The 23,480-nt window shown below is 37.4% G+C and overlaps 1 protein-coding gene across 1 annotated transcript in view; it reads right to left on the bottom strand.

Annotated features, from left to right (window-relative positions):
• Window positions 1–23,480, bottom strand: part of cers6 (ceramide synthase 6) — a 46,355-nt gene that overhangs the window by 5,775 nt on the left and 17,100 nt on the right. Inside the window, exons 4-8 of the mRNA XM_084422083.1 lie at window positions 17,623–17,680; window positions 12,836–12,886; window positions 10,116–10,208; window positions 4,274–4,402; window positions 345–451 (exon numbers count right to left, since the gene is read on the bottom strand). Coding sequence (XP_084278209.1) covers window positions 345–451; window positions 4,274–4,402; window positions 10,116–10,208; window positions 12,836–12,886; window positions 17,623–17,680 — 438 coding nt within the window. The remainder of the gene's footprint in view (window positions 1–344; window positions 452–4,273; window positions 4,403–10,115; window positions 10,209–12,835; window positions 12,887–17,622; window positions 17,681–23,480) is intronic.

Raw genomic sequence — 23,480 nt, 5'->3', positions numbered from 1 at the left:
GCACTGCCACACATTTTTATCCAAAATCTGAAAAGTTGTCTAAAAAAACATGTTTAAATGTTAAAGCACAATGCTATTTCGTTTTGCGATAAAATGCTAATAATAGGTGTAAAAAACTAAGATCCCATCTGTTTTCTCTCATTCTGGACTCTTCCACATCTCAACACTACTGCTGTAGCCATAGTAACTATTACTTGGCAACAACACTGACTGAAGGTGTCAAAACCTGAAATAAAAACGCTGGAAAAGATGATAAAATAGAACATTTCAGATATACAGATGAGAACGAGAGGTTCTGACACATAATCAACGCACATCATCTGTTACTGACAGGAGTGTCTTACCATACAGGATACACTCCCAGTCTGGAACTGATGAACACCAGGGCAAACATGATGAACAGGACGTTGCAGAGTCTCTGGCACTTGGAGTAGTTGGCCATTTTAGCAGCCTGCAAACACAAACTTGCTGCATGATTTATAATCAACATGACAGACGTCTAATGCATGCAAATAGCACATCTTGCATCACCAATCTTGAATCCTGAATGTACAGTAAGACTAGATTCAGACTGCAAGTTAATGTGCCCAAATCCGATTAATTTGATCATATGTGACTCAGATCTGTTTTTGTCATGACAGTGTGAACGGCACAAACGACATAGAATCTGATCTTTTCGATTCTGATATGTGCCACTTTCATATGTACTACACCCGATATAGTTCAGATGTTTTGCAATGCGACCCTCTGTCTGAACTGTCATATCGGAATTCCTGCGACTTTTACGTCATTCTAGAGGAACATGCGTCACAACTCTGAGCTCATGGGAATCACATTTTACATAACCGACGTAATCAAGACAGTTTCAAAAGGTAGTCAGTGGAGTATTACAGTGACAGCTCTACAAGCAATTCAATATTCATTTCATAAATATTTAAAAACTCTGCTCTCTTTTTTCGCATCCTCGTCTTAGTTTTTAATATTGTCTGCGCATAAATTCGCTGGCTTCGATGGCAGATCACACTATAAATAAACCCGTAATCTCTTAATGTTCTCTGTATTTGCTTCCATATAACAGTGTGCTGCATGACGCCTTTTATTGTTCTTTTGCGCATGTGGGTCAGTTATTATAATAATAATTTGTTACATTTATATAGCACTTTTCTGGGTACTTAAAGCGCTTTACATATGGAAGAGGGGAATCTCCTCAACAGCCACCAATGTGCAGCATCCACCGGGATGATGCGACGACCGCCATATTGCGCCAGAACGCCCACAGTGATGAAGCCAATTAGTATATAGGGATGATTAGGAGGCCATGATGGACAGAGGCCACTGGGCAAATTTGGCCAGGATGCCGGGGTTACACCCCTACTCTTTTTCCGAAGGACATCGTGGGATTTTTTTATGAAAACAGAGAGTCAGGACCTCGGATTAACGTCTCATCTGAAGGATGAGGATGGTCCAGTTCAGGACCATGATCTGTTCACACTGGAATCTAATATTGGCCACATTTAAAACAACAATGTGAATTGCTACACAAAAAAAAAATGGATCTGAGTGTAAGACTGGAAAAACTGGAAGAGAGACTTCCTCTGTGGACAACTCTCTGAGAGAACAAAGGAAATTAACATTTACATTTAAAACATTTACATTTTAACATTTGTAACACTTGTTTAAAATTAACATTTGAACTCACTCTCGTGCACCATTCGAGACGCAAGTCTCACCTCAGAATCATCCTAATCTACATCTCTTTCCCTCTTCCCACATTTCTTCTCTCTCATGCTGAGATCACCAAAATTCACCCAAGAATCTATATGGTTTAATGTGAATATTTATCATACAGTATTACACATGTTTGGTATCATTTGAAATGTCTCAGTGCGACTGGTACAAAGGTCTCATTCCCAAAGAAGTAAACCAACAGGTATTTAAGAGTTTAGAGATAACTGGCACACAGAGGAGGGTGTGTCTTCCAGGCAAACGGCATCCTGCTCCCAAAAGGTGTAAACTCAATGCAAATTCCCATTGTTAGCAAATGTTTCCATGTGAAAGAAATTTCCGTCTATATAAAGAAATGCAACAAGAGGCTCGGAGCGATTTGTAACTCAAATTAGCCGTGATGCTGAGTCTATGCAAAACACTTCGCATCATGTATTTTATAATGTCAGGTTTGCATCTTCTCTCTTTATTCCAGAGCATTTGATGTTTTCATTATCTTTGAACTGATTATGAAATTGGCATGATACATTTACCTGACATAATAAATGGTTACATGACTCTGAAATTGTTTTCCCAAATAGATTAAACGAATTCGTATGTTACCGCAAGTCTGCGTCAGGTTAGTGACGACTAATATTTGGCACTGATTCAAGTGTACGTGTTTTGCAAAGACAAGAAGTGAATTTCCGTTTAGAACAGCAAATGCTGCTTGACCAACCTAAATCTGGATGTGTCTTACCTCTGTTTTAATTTAAAGCTTCTTTAGATAAGTGTACGTGGGAAACCACGACATGGCCAATCCAAAGCTATTATAAGACAAGTAAAGTTGGTTGACTTATATGTATAGTAGTGGCCATACCTCTACTGAAGTAAACGTTACTTTAATTTCAAGTGTATGCAATCACGGGGGCTATACCAAAGTATCTTTGATTGTGTAAGCGTGAATGCGACCGATCTCAGGTATATAGCAATTACCTCTGTTTAGTGACCGAAGCTGGCGAGATTGTGATCGTGAGACCCGCGTTAAACAAGACGTGAGGAACCCTGAGTGACATAGCTTCCTAATATCAACGGGTAAAATATAGGTTAAGAGTTAAATAGAACAATCAAATGTATTGCCAAACTATTATATAATTGAATAATAACCAATTGGCAATCTAACTTAAATTCGAGGTCGTGATAAAATGGAGTCAGATATAAAATGGAGTCAGATAAAAGCTTAAATGGAATTAAATTACTTTGCCACGCAGAAAGACAGTAACACGCAGAGACCTTCACCTGTTCTGACCGAAACCCCCATTTGGACCGATAAACGGGCTTACAATGAGCAATAAATCGGAATTGAGCACTAAGGCTTGCGGTGTAAACGTAGCCTAAAGGTGATGATACACAGGGCAACTTTTTGAGCAATGTTGCTGGACAATCTTGCCGAGCGATAGTTGCTTGGGCACTTTCTCATTGAAAATGGGCAATATATTTCTATCTGGATAATTTAGATCGGTCGTGGGCCCTGTGTCTCATCTGATTGCCCGTTGACGGCAACATTGCCCAGCAACATTGCTCAAAAAGTTGCCCTGTGTATCATCACCTTTAGTGGTCCAGTGTGACATGCCGTATATACCAAGAGTTCTGGGGGTTTATGATAGGGTTTGGTGAAGAAGAAAAAAACGAATCGAAATGTAATATATTATTTCACACAAATCCTGACCTTGGCCGTTGGTCTTGTGTGCACAGCTATGCGCATTTCATGTCACGTAACGTGTATTTATTCATATTGATTTCTCACAACTTGTGTGCTTTTTAAGGGCGAGTCGGAGTGAACTGTGCCACTAATAGAGTCTCATGAACACAGACACAAACAGAAGACCAACGGCCAAGCTCAGGATCTTCATTAAATAATGCATTAAATTTCGGATTGTTTTTCACCAAAACCGATCCTATACACCCAGAGCACTTGGAATATACGACACGTTTCGCTTCGGACCATTCTGTGATGCTTTTGCATCTTTTTGAGCTTGATGTTGGTCACTATTCACTGCCATTAAATGGATGAGCGTGAGCAGGACATAAAGACAAAACAAAACAAAACAAAAACATCATTTTGTGATCCAAAAAAAGAAAGAAGGACATATGGCATTAGAACAACAGCAGGGTGAGTAAATTATGACTTAATTTTCATTCTGAGGTGACCTATCCCTTAGAAAATAGCACATGACTCATACTGACTACATTTATAGTACTTTATGGTTATTTATTTGTACTATTTGTGATTTTCCCAGAAGAAAAAAATGTCAAGCAATTTTGGAACAACATGAGCGTGTAAACTATGCTTTTTTTTAACGGACTATGCTTTTAAAATGATCTCTCCCTATCATGTAGACCTGCCAAAACACTTTCCAACAATAACATTTGAATCTGTAACTTTAAAATTAAAACTTTATTTACCAAGGAACTCCTGTTGCTGTAGGTGATGCCATAGATACCACTAATAATGGGCATATAATTGTGTCTTTGTTCTGTGGTTTTAATGGATGTAATAGGAAATCACCTCCAGCAGAACGTCGGCAGCGTCGTGCAGGCACATGACAAGCGTTCCCACTCGAGCCATGTTATTCACATATGAGAAGGTGATCAGAGAGATGGTGGCCACATGATGCAGGAACATCAGTAGAAAGTCCTGCAGGAAGTCACATAGAACGTGTAAATGTTTATGCACTGTAAACCTAGAAGGCAAACTTTGGGTCATTCCTAAAATGCAGTACATTTTCCAGTCCTCATCATACATGTCTAAATACACTTCATAAAACTAAAATTCAAATTCAAAAAATTAAATACAGATTAATGTGTAAGACTGGAAAGGGCAACTATCTGAGAGAACAGGAAATTAACATTTGAACTCCCTCTTGTGCACCATTCGAGATGCAAGTCTCAACTACATCTCTTTCCCTCCTCCCCCATTCCTTCTCTCTCATGCTGAGATTACCAAAATTCACCCAAGAATCTATATGGTTTAATGTGAATATTTATCATACAGTATTACACATGTTTGGTATCATTTGAAATGTCTCAGTGCGACTGGTACAAAGGTCTCATTCCCAAAGAAGTAAACCAACAGGTATTTAAGAGTTTAGAGATAACTGGCACACAGAGGAGGGTGTGTCTTCCAGGCAAACGGCATCCTGCTCCCAAAAGGTGTAAACTCAATGCAAATTCCCATTGTTAGCAAATGTTTCCATGTGAAAGAAGTTTCCGTCTATATAAAGAAATGCAACATGAGGCTCAGGGCGATTTGTAACTCAAATTAGCCGTGATGCTGAGTCTATGCAAAACACTTCGCATCATGTATTTTATAATATCAGGTTTGCATCTTCTCTCTTTATTCCAGAGCATTTGATGTTTTGTATTTATTATCTTTAAACTGATTTTATTCCGACTGACTCTGAAATTGTTTTCCCAAGTAGAGTAAACAGATTTGTACATTACCACAAGTTTTGCGTCAGATTAGTGACAACTAATATTTGGCACTAATTCAAGTGTACGTGTTTTGCAAAGACAAAAGTGAATTTCCATTTAGGGCAGCAAACGTGCTGCTTGACCAACCTAAATCTGGGTGTGTCTTACCTCTGTTTTAATTTAATGTTACTTTAGATAAGTGTACACAAAACCTGCGGGAATGAGTAAAATGATGCGCAATACAAGCACTATTCCTCCTCGAAACCCTCGAAAACGAGATGGTTCATCTCAGGGGTTAATCCTAATAAATACAATTCTCTATTCAGCTGAAGCAAATGTGTAAGTGAGTGAGGGGAGGCAGGTTTGTGTCAATTCGGAGAGAAGAGAGAGCTAGAACACGCAGCTGGTATCGGTGTATCGTTACTACAGAAAAGGAGTTTTGGAACCTTTTCAGATATTTAGGCGAAGTATCGATACATATCGAAATATTGATATTTTTAACAACACTAATTGACAGCCTATGCAACTACCATTTTCAAGCCCCTGAAAGGTAGTAAAGACATCATTAAAGTAATCCATGTGACTCAAAGTGGATTAACCTCAATTTTATGAAGCAACGCGAGTGCTTTGTTAAAACATAAAAACATAATTGACCACTTTATTTATAAAATATTAATCTCCAACACACGTTCACGAGAGCGGCATGCCGCATGAGTGTTGTGTTGACGCGAGAGCAGACGTTGTTGTGTGAACGTGCATTGGGAAATTTATATTTTGTAAATATTAATCTTGTCCTGTGAAAACTTGCGTCAATATGATACGGTACTTTAAAACCTTTTAGCGGGCTAAATTTGTGATATCAACTTACAGTATATAGAACACAGCTTTGCTATGGCTTTGATTTTCTAGTACAGTATATTTGCTTTACAGTACACTTTTTTTTCCAGTTTTGTTTTTTTAAGTGCTTTCTGTATTTTTGTTTTCTAAAGCATTCATGAATTACAAACATTTAAGTTTAGATCTATGCTCAAAAAGGGGAGTGAGAGTCCAAAATGTACTGCAGAACAGGAATGACTAATTCAAGACTTTATTCAAAACTTGTTCAACAAGAAATCTTAAAATTAAGCAGCTGCATTCTGAAACAGTGTCCTCACACTCTATTCTCTCGGAGGAAATCCTGTTGAAGAAAGCAGTTAAGAGGCCAGGTGTTGCATGCTCCCCTGCGGCATCATGGGATTGAACTGACTCAGCCGAGCAGGTTGATGAAGATGAAGATGAGGAGGAAGTGCAGTGGGGCGAAAAACAGAATGGAAGCATGCCAAACGAAGAGAAGGAGCACACTGGTGCAGGCGGGAATGGGGCAGAGGACGTCCTCAATGTGGGCTGAATTTTGGGCATGGAAAAAACTGAAAGGAAAGAGCAAAAGAAACAAAAACAAGATTTGCATTTTCTGAAGGAGAGAGCAAGGTATGCAAGGCAGCAAAAGGAACGAATGAGTTTTAGGTTGTACGTAGAGTAGGTTTGTACTGTCACAATATGTCTGGTTTATAGTCAGCTGCAGATGAAATAAATATCTCTGCATAGACGTAATGGTTTTATACTGTACAAATTGTCTATTTTCTCCCCTTACACTAACCCGACCCCTAAACATACCCATTACAGAAAACTTTCTGCATTTTTACATTTAAAAAAAACCTCATTCTGTATGATTTTATAAGCTTGGGGACCTCAATTTAGGTGAGTCCCTATGTCACTGTGCACTGTGCATGTCAAGTCCCCACTGGGATAGAAACACACACACAAACACAAACACAGACAGTGTGTGTTAAGCAGTCCAAACTAAATGAATTGCAGAAGTTTAAAATGAAGGGTTAGCTGTTTCCACCAAACCCTAAGCAGTATGTGCTGCCTTGCAAACACTGTAAAAACAGAAAAACATGCCAACAATGAGCAGAGAAATGAGAGAGTGAGTGCATGAGTCTGACACTGAGGGGTTGTAAAGGAAAGAAGAGAATGAAAATATATAAAGCACAGACTGCAAATGCTAACTGCGGTTTGAAGAAGTCTTTGAGAGAAACCGTCCACCTGTTCAAACACACAGGCTGAGCATCTCCTGCGTTACACCACAAACCCAATACGGCAGCTGTGGGAGAGCTCTTTCACATTATCAACACACTGTGGATCTCAATGAAGCTCTGAGACTGCTAAAGGCAGACTGGATTTTAGTTGTTTACATTTGCATTCATTTACATGACATTTGTTTAAGACTTGCGTTGTGTCCCAACCAGGTGTCAAGTCATTTGCCTGTCCACAATGAAAGCACATATGATGTGTGGCATGGCGCAATAACAGCCAAACAGAATATGTTTATATAAATGTTAATATAGAATTATGTGAGGAGTTTGGACCAATGATTTCATGGTGGACGGGGCAACAAGAAACAAAGACCATACGACAGATAGAATGTCTAATCGAAGCTATTAGAAAAAAACCCCCGCAGATTTACGTGGAAGCTTTTACTGTTCGTTGCTTTATTATAAAATCATCCTACATGCAAATGTACAACAATTTCCCAGAATGTTCCCATGAGTGATTTCTAAAAGTTCCATGTGCAGAAAAAAAGGTTCCTGACTTTAGGTTCGGAGCTTTTATTTATTTAGTTGGTTAGTTAGTGTTCAAAAGATTGTTTAAAATGTTTTTTCTCTTCTGCTCACCAAGGCTGCATTTATTTTATCTATTTATTTGATATCCGAAATACAGTAAAACATTGTGAAATATTATAAAAATGTCTAATATTTTTATTTTATTTTAAAATATTCTAAAATGTTTTATTCCTGTGATGCATCATGCAAAAGCATCATTACTCAAGTCTTAAGTCACATGATCCTTCAGATGTTGATTTGCTGCTCAAGATTAATATCAATGTTGAAAACAGTTGTGCTGCTTAAATCTTTTTGTTATTTGATGAATAGAAAGTAAAAAGAACAGCATTTATTTGAAATTCAATTTTTTTAAATATTATTATTTTTAATATTATGTATTTACTGACACAATTTAATGCAGTTTTTTTTTTATCTTACTGATATCAAACTTTTGAATGGTAGTGTCTTTATTTATTTAGAGTGCTTAAAGGTGCATTGCGCAAGTCTCTGAGTTTTTGCAGAACTATGCCCCCTTCTGGCGACACGCGAAACTGCAACCAGAGTTGTGCACGCGGTTATGTGGAGTTTGCGTTGGGGTTTGGGATGAACTAGAAGCCGGTCTCTTTGAATCCATCTTCTACTTTTGCAAAAGTCGCTTGAGTTGTCTTCGCTGATGCGGATAATGGCGGCGAATACACAAACCTGCCAGACAAAGCCAGGTGAGCGTGAACGCGCATGACGTCACGCCCAGTCGATTCCGTCCCGAATCCCTCTTATTTATTTTACTGTCCAGGATTATAGAGGCAATCGCAGTGATCATAGAAGGGCTCATTCAGCCCATCAGGCAATTGTTTAAGCATGTATGGGTTAGAAAAACGGGTATTTTTAACATGAAAAGTTGCTTAATGCACCTTTAAAGGTGCTGTATGTAACTTTTTTTATAAAATGAATCCTTTTTTTATTGCCCGTCTGTGAAGGGGTTGTAATCACACATTACAATGATCCACTTTTCGTGTTTTGCTATTACCTCTGAAGGCCAGTATTCCTATTTTTATGTGAAGTCTCCGGGTCGGATTTTCTGCGAAATCCACCGGATGTGACGTGCATGCGCGCTCCTGAGCCTCTCCGTTTTATATATACAGTCTATTGCGACGGCACTGCAGCTAACGACATGGAGTCTGATAACACCAAAAAACGACCTGCCTCCAGCACAACACAGACTCCAACACAAACGTCAGGCCAAACGTCAATCGGATCGACTCAGGACGAAAACACGGATCAACATTGACAGAGCGTTTGAATTATGGAGAGACCTCCGCTTTGTTTTAGGTATAAAAACAGACCCTGAGTTGGCTTTCATCCTTTTGGACAGGTAAGCTAACAATACTTCAAAGCATGTAAAATATATTGTGATTTTGTGCTTTAGTTGGCTCAAGTTAGACATCATTAGTTCGCCAGCTAACGCCGACCATTTGCTAACGTTATCTGATGTGAAATACTACAGTTGTAACTTTATTGCTTTTCACATTACATCACCAGCTAAGTGTTGGTTCTGCAAGAAAATATGACTTGGTACAAAACAACTGTTTCGTAACGTTAGGTTATTTATTGTCGTTATACAAGAGTCCATAGATATTCATGCACACACTTGCACGCCGGAACATGACGTTTGAGCATGCGCACGAGCGCTGTTGTTGCAATCTGAAACATCACCGCTAGAGGCCGCTGGATCCTACATACAGCACCTTTAATATGCCTGAGTGGTAGAGATAGATCAATATATATATTTTTAGCAATATACATAATTATTTACTTGGTCCTTTATAATCAAAATGGCAAATCTGAAAATAAATTTGCAACAATTTAGATTGCAAAACAATATTTGAAGCAGAACTGCAATGGATCAGATAAATCATTTATCAGGCACCCACCGACTTACAGTATTCAATTGAAAAACTGCAATTTTAACATGTAACAACACATTCACAAAGAAACTTAACTCAATTTGATGTATGAATGAGGATCATGCATACTGAGCATAAATATGTATTTTTTCATATTTAAACCCTAGGATGAATATTAGAACACAGAATGAATATTAAACACTGCAAGCTTAATCTGAAATGAAGTGGCAGCAGTTAGTAGTGGTCATGCTTGAATGTTGAAAAGGAAGTTTTGCCTTTGCACAGCAGAGGAAACCAGACCCGCACGTCTCTGCTAATAAACCACGCACGAACCTTCTCATGAGAAACTCAAACCACTGAAGCAGACACGTTTAACCAAAACCACACGTACCTTTCTTCTGATGTCCGTGAACTGCGAGAAGAGCAGCGACAGATAGAAGGACAGCTCCAGTATGTAGTAGTAGTGCAAATCCACGGTTAACGGCTACAAAAGTCATACACAACATCGTCAATGCAACACAAGACCACATTTGCAGTGGCCCTAATGAGGATTTTAACAACACATAAGCATATTGGTTAATGGTCACATGACATGCAGGTAAATAAAATATTTAATCTTTAAAAAAAAAAAAATAATAATTTTAATTTTAAATACATTTACATTTCATTTAATAAAAAAAATTATATATTTTTCTTTTAAAATAATGTCATTTTGATATGTTATGATTTAATTAATGATGAGCTAGGGGTTTGTGAACCCATTTTGGCATTAAAAATGTAAGAATGGCATTATTTGATTATATTTGACTACAATGTTAAAGGGTTAATTCACCCAAAAATTATAATTCTGTCATTAATTATTCACCCTCATGTCGTTCCAAACCCGTAAGACTTTCGTTCATCTTCAGAACACAAATGAAGATCTTTTTAATGAAATCTGAGAGATTTCTGTCCCTTCATTGACAGCTACACAACTACCATTTTCAAGCTCCAGAAAGGTAGTAAAGACATCATGAAAGTAAACCATGTGACTCCAGTGGACTTCAATTTTATGAAGACTAATATTTTGTAAATAAAGTGTAAACCTGAAAGTGTTAGTTGCGTAGCTGTCCATGGAGGGACAGAAAGCTCTCAGATTTCATCAAAAAGATCTTCATTTGTGTTTCCAAAGATGAACGAAAGTCTTATGGGTTTGAAACGAGATGAGGGTGAGTAATTAATAACAGAATTATTGCTTTTGGGTGAACTAACCCTTTCATTGTCTTGCCAGGCAAAATGGTTAGTAACTTTTAACACTAGAAGTGCCAGAATTCCATAACTACTAGAACTGCCGCAAGCGGTCATTTTGACCGCTAGATTCCAAACTCTATATCTTTAATGATAAATACCCAATTGAGAGATTAATGCATTTATTGTATTAGGATATCTTTTAAAAACAAAACAACACCAAACTGTACATTTAAACAAGTTTAATTATACATCTATAAATAATAATATCCGTAGATGTCCTGAACAAAATGACGGAGTAGCCTGTTTTCATGTTTACACTGTTGATCGCGCCCGCGCCTTACACACACGCACGCACGCACACAGACACACACACACACACCGTATTCCAGCATTGCAATCTTGACATCGCAGCCTGTTCATTATAGCCATAATAAAATATAATAATAAAATAGTCAACCTAACACACAAAAATTCCACTGCTCTGTTTATAGTCAGTAGGCTATAGCCTACAATTCGTACCATTTTGCGCATGTGAAGAGGTCCGGATGATTTTTTTCTGTCGATATTGGAACGTGAGTGAAGTACAAAGCCTATAATAAAGAATAGTTTACCATCCAAATACATCGCAAATGTTGAAACATTTTGATTCTAATTAGAGAGTTACGTGAGCCCAACGCCGCTTACTTTCACTTTCGCTTGAAAGTAGCCTATTTCATTTTGGCTTGTTTATAGTTATTTTTTCATTCTTGTTCTGTTCTGAATATCATTACATTTAAATGATTTGTTGTGGAATATGTTTTGTATATTTTTTTACCACATTTTATTGTTGTGTATATTGGTATATGAATAATAATACCGCGAAATTCAGTGCGGTCAATATTACCGTCTATGGCCGAAATAGGTAAATATGTTAATTTGTTTTTTTGCCTTATGTGTAATTTATATGAAAAACATTTTAAATGAAAATACAGACACTTTTAGGAAAAGTCAGGTACCAGCAGGATTTTATTTATTTTTTCAACAAAGTTATTGCAGATATAAAATTCAAAACGGTCAAAATGACCGCCATGGCTGTTCTAGTGTTAAAGGGATCTTAGGCCTTGTTTAGACCTGGTATTAAGATGTGTTTTGGTCGATCGGATCACAAGTGGACGACACTAAATACAGGTGTAAACGGGGTCTAAAACGTTTTGAGCTTGTTCACTTCCGACCACTTCCAGAGGTAGTCGAAAACGCATTCGACCGGATTGCTTCGTACTGTAAACGCTCATGTGGTCGATTGTGTTCAAACAGCGACAAAAGACGGTCTGCTCTCCACCTACTGACTTAATGCATAAACATTATGGGAAGAGCGCTAGCCAGACGAGATTTAAACTTTGTTGGACGAACATTCAAGTTTGGTTTGAAGACAAAAAACATACCAAGCACAATGTTCTCTCACCATTCCTGATTTCTAACACTCACTCACAGGGTTTGGCTGGTCTTGTGGCTGTAAGAGAAAAAACTAAAGCTAATGCTCTCTGTATGTTTTTTTGCGTTCATATGTAAATTGCGCAAATACCCACCCATGGACCCTCCCCTCGAAGAAATCAGGACAGAAGTGGTTGAAAGTGGACAAAAGAAACAGAATAAAATACCAGGTGTAAACTGGAACTCGTCTACTTGTGATCCGATCGACCAAAACGCATCTTAATACAAGGTGTAAACAGGGCCTTCAGAGAAGGTGGAATATGGTCATAAAAAAACCAAACTATGACTGTTTTGTCAAAAAAAAAACAAAAAAAACTTTACATAACTGGTGGATTTCAGGAGAGATAAGTATGATAGTGTGACCAAACCCTTTAATAATTATGCTTGATATAACAAACAGTATAAGTGTACCTGATAGGGGTAATTGTACCAGCACTCTCGGGTGTTCCACAGCCACGGGGTCTTTAAAATCAAACACAGAGAGACAAATGATCTCCAGAGCTTTTTACGAAAGACACAAGATAATTTCTTTTGAAAGAGCTTTTGAATTCTGCTGTTTACATCAAAGCATAGAAAAGACAGAAAATACAATCATTATCCTCAATGCTACATAATTGAAATGCTCTGAATTCACTTTTTCCCTCCTCGATAAACCACATCATTATGTAGGAAAGTTAAAAGCCTGCTATGGTGAAACCAATGATTTCCTGTGAGATCTGCTGTTGTGTTTTGAGAATGCTGACAATATGATCCAATCTAATCCAACTCTTGGCTAATTAGCTACTGTATATCACAGCATCTTTCTCAAAGGCCACATACAAGAATAAGACAACCAAAGACTGCGGCTCCAAACTAGCATCACTCTGGAGGCATCACTTAAAGGTGCTAACATCATTTTATGCTCTTTATACTAGTTAAACTATCAATACTCAACAGTGAATTCTCACCAGGGCAAGTAGAATCAAGTACTTTAGGCCTGGTTTCACAAACAGGGCTTAGATTAAGCCAGGATTAGGCCTTAGTTTGATTAGAACATTTAAATAGCGTTTTAAAAAAACGTGAATCTTGAGATAAAACAATGGCAGATTTTAAGAAATGTCAGTGCAAGTTGCTTTCAGTTAAAGGATTAGTTCACTTTCAAATAAAAATGTCCTGATAATTTACTCACCCCCATGTCATCCTAGATGTCCATGTCTTTCTTTCTTCAGTCGAAAAGAAATTAAGGTTTTTGAGGAAAACATTCCAGGATTTTTCTCCATATAATGGACTTCAATGGCAACCAACGGTTCGAAGGTTCAAATGTCATTCTCAATGCAGCTTCAAAGTCTCTACACGATCCCAGTCGAGAAATAAGGGTCTTATCTAGCGAAACGATCTGTCATTTTCTTAAAAAAATAAATAAAAATGATAGACTTTTTTACCACAAATGCCCGTCTTGTACTATCTCTGAGATGCGCCACGTCATCACGTTGGAAAGGCCACGTGTGACATCGTTAAACATCCAGGATATGCACACGTAAGGACCATTTCAAACAATAAACTGACACAAATACATATAAATATGTGTCATTCAACATACAATAACTTTGAACTGTCCTCCTACTCCAAACTTGTAAACTTCCGACTACGTTACACACGTAACCTTTCCGACGTGATGACGTAATGCATCTCAGAGACAGTACAAGATGGGTATTTGTGGTTAAAAAGTATATAATTTTTTTTTTTTTTAAGAAAATGACAGATAGTTTTGCTAGATAAGACCATTATTTCTCGGCTGGGATCGTGTCGAGCCTTTGAAGCTGCATTGAGACGAACCTTCGAACCGTTGGTTGCCATTGAAGTCCATTATATGGAGAAAAATCCTGGAATGTTTTCCTCAAAAACCTTAATTTCTTTTCGACTGAAGAAAGAAAGACATGGACATCTTGGATGACATGGGGGTGAGTAAATTATCAGGAAATCTTTATTTGAAGGTGAACTACTCCTTTAAGACAGCTCATACATGCATTTTAGTCTGGGACTAGACTTAAGCCTTGTCTGTGAAACCAGAGGGTGTATGTTTTTATTCTGTGTAAAATCTATTCAGCACTAACACTATTTTGTTGTGATTCAGTTTGTTTGGTTCAAAATCCTCACTGAGAACGTATTTGTGATGGACAGGCAGTGTTGCTTCTCCATCCCTCAAAACCGTGATTTTCAGATCATGCATATTATAACAGTTTTACTGTTTCATTTCCTGTGGTTAGAGGAATGGGCCAAACCTCTAGGGATGTGCACACCCTGGATGGCGGGAAATGCTCATTTTAACTAATTTAGCAAATATCAGTTGTGCAAATGGAAATATTTGTTTTCTCTTGCCTGTAGGTTGCAATTATTGATTTTTTTCAAACTCTTTGACTTAATTATCATTGAGGGAACTTGCTGAAATGCATCGAGAGACAAGAGTTAGTTTTACAGAAAATGGTATGTTTCAATTAACTAAAGGCGGGAAAATTGTGCATTTAAGAGAGTTCAGAAGTGAGAGTTCAGAGATTGTTTTAGAGCTTAATGCAAAGGTTGTTAATGCTGTTTGAGCATGAGAAACTTCGGTCTCCAACAGTTAGAGAGAGAAGTTGGTGCTAGTTTTAGTACCTCAACAGTGCTAGTTTTTAGACTGTTTTTGTAACCTTTGTTGTTATTTTTGCTCTTATCCCCTGTTGTATGGACCGTTTGTACTTCCTTGCCCTTAAAGTATTAAACTTCTTTTGGAACGACCTTTAAACAGATGCTTGGTGTGATTCTCCTTGTGACCGTTCGGGTCTTTATCACATTATTTCAATATGCAGAAAATAAATAATGGAAAACACTTCCAGAACCACAGCTGGCGAAAAGGTCGATGGTCACGGTCGTGTCCACTTTTGCATAATTGTAAAATGGAAGGGGAGTTACAAATACGCTCTGCTTGATTGCTCCATTTCTCCATAACGTACTCTTCTCAATTAAGATAAAAGAAACAGGTGAATCTGTTCTTCAATATCTGCTCAACAGTTCTTCACCCAGGATGAGCTGTGGTCTGTATTGGGTTTATGTCAGCCCAGTTGCCTGGTACTATTAATAACACCAGCAGGAGAAACCCGTCCCATCTGCAGTAAATGAACTCATTCAGTAGAAGGCTTTGCCATGCAAGTTCAAGCTGTTCACCTTTAGCCTAGTTTCTACAAAGACACACAGCATTACCTATACTGTATCTATGTATTTATAAAAAAATATATATATTATAGATGTGTTAAAATAATCAAAAGTCATGCAAATAATGCTTTATCCATTCCCCATTTAAAGGAACAGTTAGTTTAAAATGCCTTTATTTGTTTACTTGCCAAATCTATCTATCTATCTATCTATCTATCTATCTATCTATCTATCTATCTATCTATCTATCTATCTATCTATCTATCTATCTATCTATCTATCTATCTATCTATCATTATATGATTTTATAAATCATATATAAATCATAAGACATCATCCATCCATCGTTTTTTTAATATACAGTACCAGTCAAAAGTTTGGAAACACTACTATTTTTAATGTTTTTGCAAGAAGTCTCTTATGCTCATCAAGCCTGCAGTTAAAAACAAAAAAACAAAAAAAAAAACCCAGTAATATTATGAAATATTATTACAATTTAAAATAATGGTTCTCTTTTTTAAAATACTTTAAAATGTAATTTATTTTTGTGATGCAAAGCTGAATTTTCATCAGCAAGTACTCCAGTCTTTGGTGTCTTATGATCCTTCAGAAATCATTCTAATATGATAATTTGATACTCAGTTATTATCAATGATGGAAACAGTTGTGCTGTTTAATATATTTTTTTGGAATACTTTTTTCAGGATTCATTGATGAGTAAAACGTTAACAGCATTTATTCATAAAAACAGCATTTATTCATAATAAAAACATTTCTAACAATATAAATCGTTACCATCACCTTTTATCAATTTAACGCATCCTTGTTGAATTAAAGTACTAATTTCTTTAAAAAAAAATAGTTATTGTTCCCAAACTTTTGAACGGTAGTGTATATTGTTACAAAAGATTCCTATTCTAAATAAATACTGTTCTTTTTAACTTTTTATTCATCAAATAATCCTGAAAAAAGTATCTCAGGTTATAAAAAAAAATATTAAGCAGCACAACTGTTTCCAACATTGATCATAAATCAGCATATTAGAATGATTTCTGAAGGATCATAAGACACCAAAGACTGGAGTACTTGCTGATGAAAATTCAGCGTTGCATCACAAAAATAAATTACATTTTAAAGTATATTAAAAAAGAGAACCATTATTTTAAATTGTAATAATATTTCATAATATTACTGTTTTTTTTTTTTTTTTTTTTTTTTAACTGCAGGCTTGATGAGCATAAGAGACTTCTTTCAAAAGCATTAAAAATAGTAATGTTTCCAAACTTTTGACTGGTACTGTATATATATGAAAATGCATATTAATATGCATTATGCATAATATGCATTATGCAATATGCATATTGCAGCACTGATGATAAGCTTTAACTCCATTTGCGATGTATTGTGCAGCTCTAGTTTGGAGCAACATGAGGGTGAGTAAATAATGGCAGTATCTTTATTTCTGTGTGAACTTTCCTTTAATTGCTTCATTGAAGAGTCAAATAAGGGGCCAGCTCTGCCAAACATGTTTGCTTGGAGGGAAATAATCTGCATTATGGATAGACTGATGAATTATGAATAGATTTATGAGAGGAAGGGCAGAGAGAGAAAGAGAGTTTATGGATGCTGTCTCTCGTCGCACAGTACGACGCAACAAATAAAATCAAAATCAAGTCAAAGCTGACATCTCTCTAACTTCATCTTGTCTGCATGTTCGCTCCACAAAACCCCAAGAGATGATGAAAAGCAGTACGAAGAATAACTCTGCATGTGTGCGGCATTTTGTATTCGTGATACCATGACTACAAAATAAGTAAATAAAAAAACTGTGACACTCCATCTATTTGATAATGCTGTTAAAAAAGACAACGCTTCTCTGCTTGACAACATCCTGTCAACAACTCTGAGTGTTTTATGGAAACAATAAGACCGAGGGCAAAAGAAAATAGAGGATGTATCAACATGTCATTCATAAAAGATTTACTGCTTCACATTGACCATCAATTTTTCAGTCAAAACAGATTGTTTACCTTCTTCAGGAACCGCACGCCATAAGTAAATATGTACAGGTAAAACGTGAATCTCCACCTGTGAAGAAAACAAACAGAACGGTTCATTCAGAAACATGCTGTTAATATTTTATTTTGCATTATTACTACATCAAATGGTAATTTTAAAGCAGAAGCGTCATCCGTCCAGAGAAGGGGGGAGGTGAACACAGCGATCAGGTTAACCCCACTCCACGGGCTGAAGTACTTCAAAAATAATTAGGAATTCAATGTGCAAGATGTCCTATTTCTTACATCCTTCTGTTACCGTGACAACATTTCACAGCACATCATCCACAACAAAGGCAATGCTGGAGACAGAACGCTGACCTGGGCTGATATAACTCGCATATTATTTCAGCCGTTCCCTCCACAATTACCCCCAAGTGCAATTAGAGGCAGCGTTTGATAAAATTAATACTTTTATTCTGCAAGGACGCATTAAATTGATCAAAAGTGACATTAAAGATATTAATAAGGTTAGAAAAGATTTGTATTTCAAACAAATGCTGTATTTTGAACTTTCTTTTTATCAGATTATCCTTGGGAAAAAAATGCATCACGGTTTCCACAAAAATATTAATATGCAAAATTCACCTTTACATGCTGTTTGAACATAAACGTGTGTTTGAAGTGTGTGTACACAACCACCCTATAATGGTAAAAATCAACCCGCTCCTTTTTATGTTCCCCATGAATCATAAACAGTGTCTCAAAATGAGTCGTTTGCGTTTCCTACACATTATGACATCACAATGTAACAAGCCCCGCCCCCGACTGGTGCCGAAATCTGCCCTATTAGCAAAGTCTATACACAATCTGCCATGTTTATCTCGTCACTATAACGGCTAGTGGAAAAACAAGAATGTCTCAGCTATGTGATAAACAATCAGAATGTTCTGTTGTTGGCTGTATCAATGAACACAGAACGCGTTTTTCAGTTCCACCGCGCTACTTTTCCATTGCTTTTCTATGTAAACGTGCTAGATGGACTTGTTTGACCATTGAGCTCGCATCTCACATCTTTACAGCAAGAAAAGGTGTTCCAAAATGTAAATGACAGCAGCTCATTTGCATTTAAAGATACACACACGAAAACAGCGTGTTTTTTGCATCCACCCAAAAAGGGGCATTTTGGGCATGGTATAATAAATGACGTATGGGGTATTTTGAGCTGAAACTTCACCGATTCGTGGACACCAATGATTTATATTAGATCTTGTAAAAGGGACATGATAGGTCACCTTTAAGCACAACTGTTTTCAACGTTGATAATTATAAGAAATGTTTCTTGAGCATCAAATCAGAATATTAGAATGATTTCTGAAGGATCATGTGACACTGAAGACTGGAGTAATGATGCTGAAAATTCAGCTTTACTATCAAAATAATTAAATTACATTTTAAAAAATACATTCAAATAGAAAACAGTTATTTGAAATTGTAATAATATTTCATTTCATTTTCAGTCAAATAAATGCAACCTTGATGAAAGCATCCAGCATTAAGCAAACAGAAACAGAATTTATACCTCATATGCCATAATTTGATTAATATCAATATTCCTATAATGAATGAAACAGAAACAGAATTAATACCTCAAATGCCATAATTTGATTAATATCAATATTCCTATAATTAAAGATCATGCTTCATGCAAATGTCCCTTGACTGGCCCTTTACAGATCTATCGGAAAACATAAATAATTCACAATATCACAATATCATGTTAATACGCTAATTTTGCAGTCCAATTCATCTTCTTAAAACTAGTACAAAAGTTTAAGGTCAATTTGTTTCTCATGATATGACCCCTTTAATAAGCTTTAATCTTTGATTTGAAGGACATTTTTATATACTTTGACTAGATGTTAAATTTTTTTTAAATCTGAGTCCTGAAGCAAAACCAGTTAAGAAGCACTGCTCTAAAACACAGTCGCCCTGTTTTCTCAGCATGTAATCTGTATGAGTCACCCTAAACCAGTTGTTCCACCACAACCACACACATTCGGTCCTCTCACCACGCTTTCCAATGCTGATTCATGTAACCTTTTCCCAATCCTTTTAGAGTATTTTTCCAGCCATCGACTTCTGTAAGTCTGAATACTCTAGAGGAGTGTTTGTCAAATGTTTCAGGCCAAGTACCACCTTCGATTGGAAACTACTGGCTTAAGTGGTCTTTGCAGATCTATGGAAGAGCCTTAAACACATGCACAACAAAAATAACATTTAAAGTTTTGCAATCCTATTCAAACATACTAATACCTCATAATAACTATATTTATGAATTTGGAAGAATGTACTCTATCTTTAAACTTTTGCTGACTGCCCTTTACCTCAAACAGTACAGCATGGTGCTAGCAACAACGAGATCATGGGTTCGATTCTCAAGGAATAAGAGCTGTGCGTGTTAACCTCACTCCCCTCACTAGCGACTGACGCTAGAGGCTGCTGTCTTTAGGTTCGAATCCCGCTCAGAGCTGGTAAAGTAGGACCGGTTACACGTGGTGCCGTGACCCGGATGGGAGTGAGGTTTAGGGGGGTGAGTGTAACGGACGTACAGTAGCTGTGCGTGTAAACCTCACTCCCCTGGCCTCAAGAGGCGCACTAGCAACTGATGCTAGCGGCCATGTCCTTGTTAGCGCGTCCGCCTCCCATGGCGGACACCCCAGTTCGAATCCTGCTCGGAGTGGGTCGAGTAGGACCGGTTACACATGAACTGATAAAATGTGTACCTTGCATGCAATGTTAGCTGCTTTGGATAAAAGCGTCTGCCAAATGCATAAATGTAAAATGTTTTCCGTTCACATTCTGCACTGCCGATGTAAAAATGTGAAGTATATATTAAAATTGAGAAACATATATGAGAAAAAAAACTGAATTAAATGTATATTTTTAGTTTAATACTGTAAAGTGTTGTGCTGCGTACCACCTGATTGAGAACCACAGCTGTTGAGAAAGATGACGAGGCCATTAAAACTAGCGATTGTGGTATAGTGGGATATGCCAATGAGCAGCATGGAAAAAATAAACGACAACAGAGTGTTGCAGGGATGATGTATTTTTGTAGGCCAAAACCCGGAGCATTTTAGCACTTCCAGTTCCATTGTCCCAAATTCAATGGCTTTTTTAAATGGGTTTTCGGATAAAGGCCTGAAATAATGTCTGTGGTGAACACAAGCTCAAGATATTTTCATGTTGACATAGGCTATAATACATCAGTAGAAACCCCTTGTGCTTGTTCTTAAAGCTTTTACTTGTCTTGAAAAAGGTGGTTGCTAACAAGTGGCAAAATGGGATTATAGAGGTTCTCAGGGACAGAAAAAGTCGCTCAGGGTGTTGTTGCGCACTCTCGCAAACTACTCTTACTCAAACTTTCAAGGATTTTTTTTTTTGTCAAAAGCTTAATGATGGTGACGTTGAGGTCATCCGTGGAAGGGGTGTAACGGTACATGTATTCGTCCCGAACCGTCGCGGTACAGACGTCACTGTTCGGTGGATACAGTCAGACGTTGAATACAGTCAGTCACAGGCGATCCACACTACAATCCAGAAGAGGGGGTGTGCGGTAATGCAATGCTGTTTGCTAACCTCCACAACAGGAAAAAATAGACATGATCTATGCAACAACCCAAAACAATAGTTCAGATGGCACGCAAGAGCTTGCTAGTAGCCTATATGCTAAGTTTCGATAAATTTTTTGTGTGATGCGCTCCACTAACTTTACGGGAAGGAAACTGGGACGCCAGAAAGCCATCTGTCACAAATCTGTCTGTCAGAAAGCCGTTTGTTTTCTTTATTTTACAAAAGCACAATGATTTGTTTTTATTGTGAGTGTACAGTTTCGATTGATGTCTCACTCTTATCTGTATGACCATAAATGACAGAGTATTTTAGGTTGCTCCCAAAAGACTACAGGAGTGCAAAACCTAATCTCTGCACAAGTTTTATTAACCGTGACCCCAAAACCGAGGTACGACCTGAACCGTGACTTCTTTGTACCGTTACACCCCGATCCGTGGTGTAGTTCATTGATAGTCTACGTTTAGCATTTCACTTCTGGCGATTGTACTTACAGTAGTCTTCAAAATTTATAAAAGTTGTGAAGATTATCTTCATCAACAAAATGTGTAGGAATCATAAACTTTTGTTGCTCACGGAGATTATTTTGAGCAATAATTCAACAGCCAATGGAAAAATTCTATTGGTTTTTTGGCTATGCTAACTTCCAGGTTGGCCTACAAAAATAAAGCATCACTGCAGCGCTAAACTAAAGAGTCAGTGAGTGCAGGGGAATACCAGGTGAGTTAAGCTAGCTTGTCCCTGTGGTTATAGATCTCTCTGCCTGTGGTCATTTTCCAAGCGCAGACACCTGTGCCAGCCGATACCTCTGAGATCAAAGCCAAAGAAATGAGTAACAGGGTCTCACAGCCAAACAAACACCTACCACAGTCTGAGGCCGAATGACTGCGGTCGTACAGCCCTCTGAGGATTACCATGTGATATACAGCATTAATTACTGCTTTGATATTCACACAGACAGAACTCCCTGTCACTCTGCATGAGAAATGAAAACAACATCAATTGCGGTTCCTTCACTACAGACGGACACGGAGACCACCCACAGTAACATTCGCTGACTTGTCTGACGCATAGTGCACACAAAACTGGAAAGTGCCCGAGAAAAATTGCAAGCAAACATTAGATTGCACTTCCATGAGTCAGGATGCACTGGCTATTTTTTGAACATGAAAGACTGATGCAAACTGGTTGACATTATGAGCGCTCATGAGGGAGAACTAATCAAATCTGTGAAAGATATTCAGGCACTTACTAACAAACAATCTGTATATTCTACTTTGTTTTTTGAGTCTGTCAAATAATCTGTACACTACTGGGCAAAAAAATAAACAGTAAAAAATGGGCAAAACCAAAAATGGCTAAATATTTAGTGGTCTTTTAATGGTCTTTTTAATCACTGTAGATAAGCCGGTAACACCTTTATTTTAAGGTGACATATTTACATGTTACTACATGTACTTACTATAGTAATAACAGTAAATGATGCAGAATTACAAGTAACTAACCCTAAACCAAACTCTAACCCTAGTAAGTACAGGTAGTTAATTAATATTACTCAGTACTTGTGTGCTACCGAAAGAGCCTGAAATGCAATTCTTTAAATGTTTAAGCTGTGTGGGTAAACTTGCAAACAGAAAAGAGTCAGTGTTGTTCCACACAATGTTAATGGCTTCAAACAGTTCATGAGTAGTTGAAAAATGTCTCCCAGTTAGTTGGAGTTTAATGTGACACCATTGTGATATTCACTATAGGGTTCAAATCTGGACAAACATGAGCCTGATGGATTTGTTCTCAAGTCACTTCTAGGTTGGCTTTGCAATTTGGGCAGGAGCATTGTCTTGTTGAACTATAACATCTGATCGTTGCTCTTTAGATAACAACTTTTCATTTGTGGAAAGCAAGCCATGCTGCAATATTCTCCTGTACTCCAAAGCATTATATTACTTTACACAGTGAAGTAGCTCATCAAAACCGGCAGCTAAAAAGGCTCCCACACAACGACAAGTCTCTTCATCGCTCAGGAGCATCATCATGCAACTCGTGTTTCATTGTGATTCATCACTTAAACACAACTTCCCATATCCTGCCAAAAACTTCATTCTGTCTTTGATGTTTTTCTAGGACAGCAGTGGCTTTTTAAGTAGTGCATATGATTACATTTTTGCTAATTTCCAGACCAATAATTTGTGGTTAAGATAAATGAAAGATAAGTGTTTAGCCATTTTGGGCTCGGCCCATTTGTTATTTTTGCCCAGGAG

This window comes from Rutilus rutilus (genome assembly GCF_951802725.1).
Source record: "Rutilus rutilus genome assembly, chromosome: 10".
Classification (NCBI taxonomy): domain Eukaryota; kingdom Metazoa; phylum Chordata; class Actinopteri; order Cypriniformes; family Leuciscidae; genus Rutilus; species Rutilus rutilus.
The sequence above is the reverse complement of the archived record's forward strand: the minus strand, read 5'-3'. Positions and strand labels throughout refer to the sequence as shown.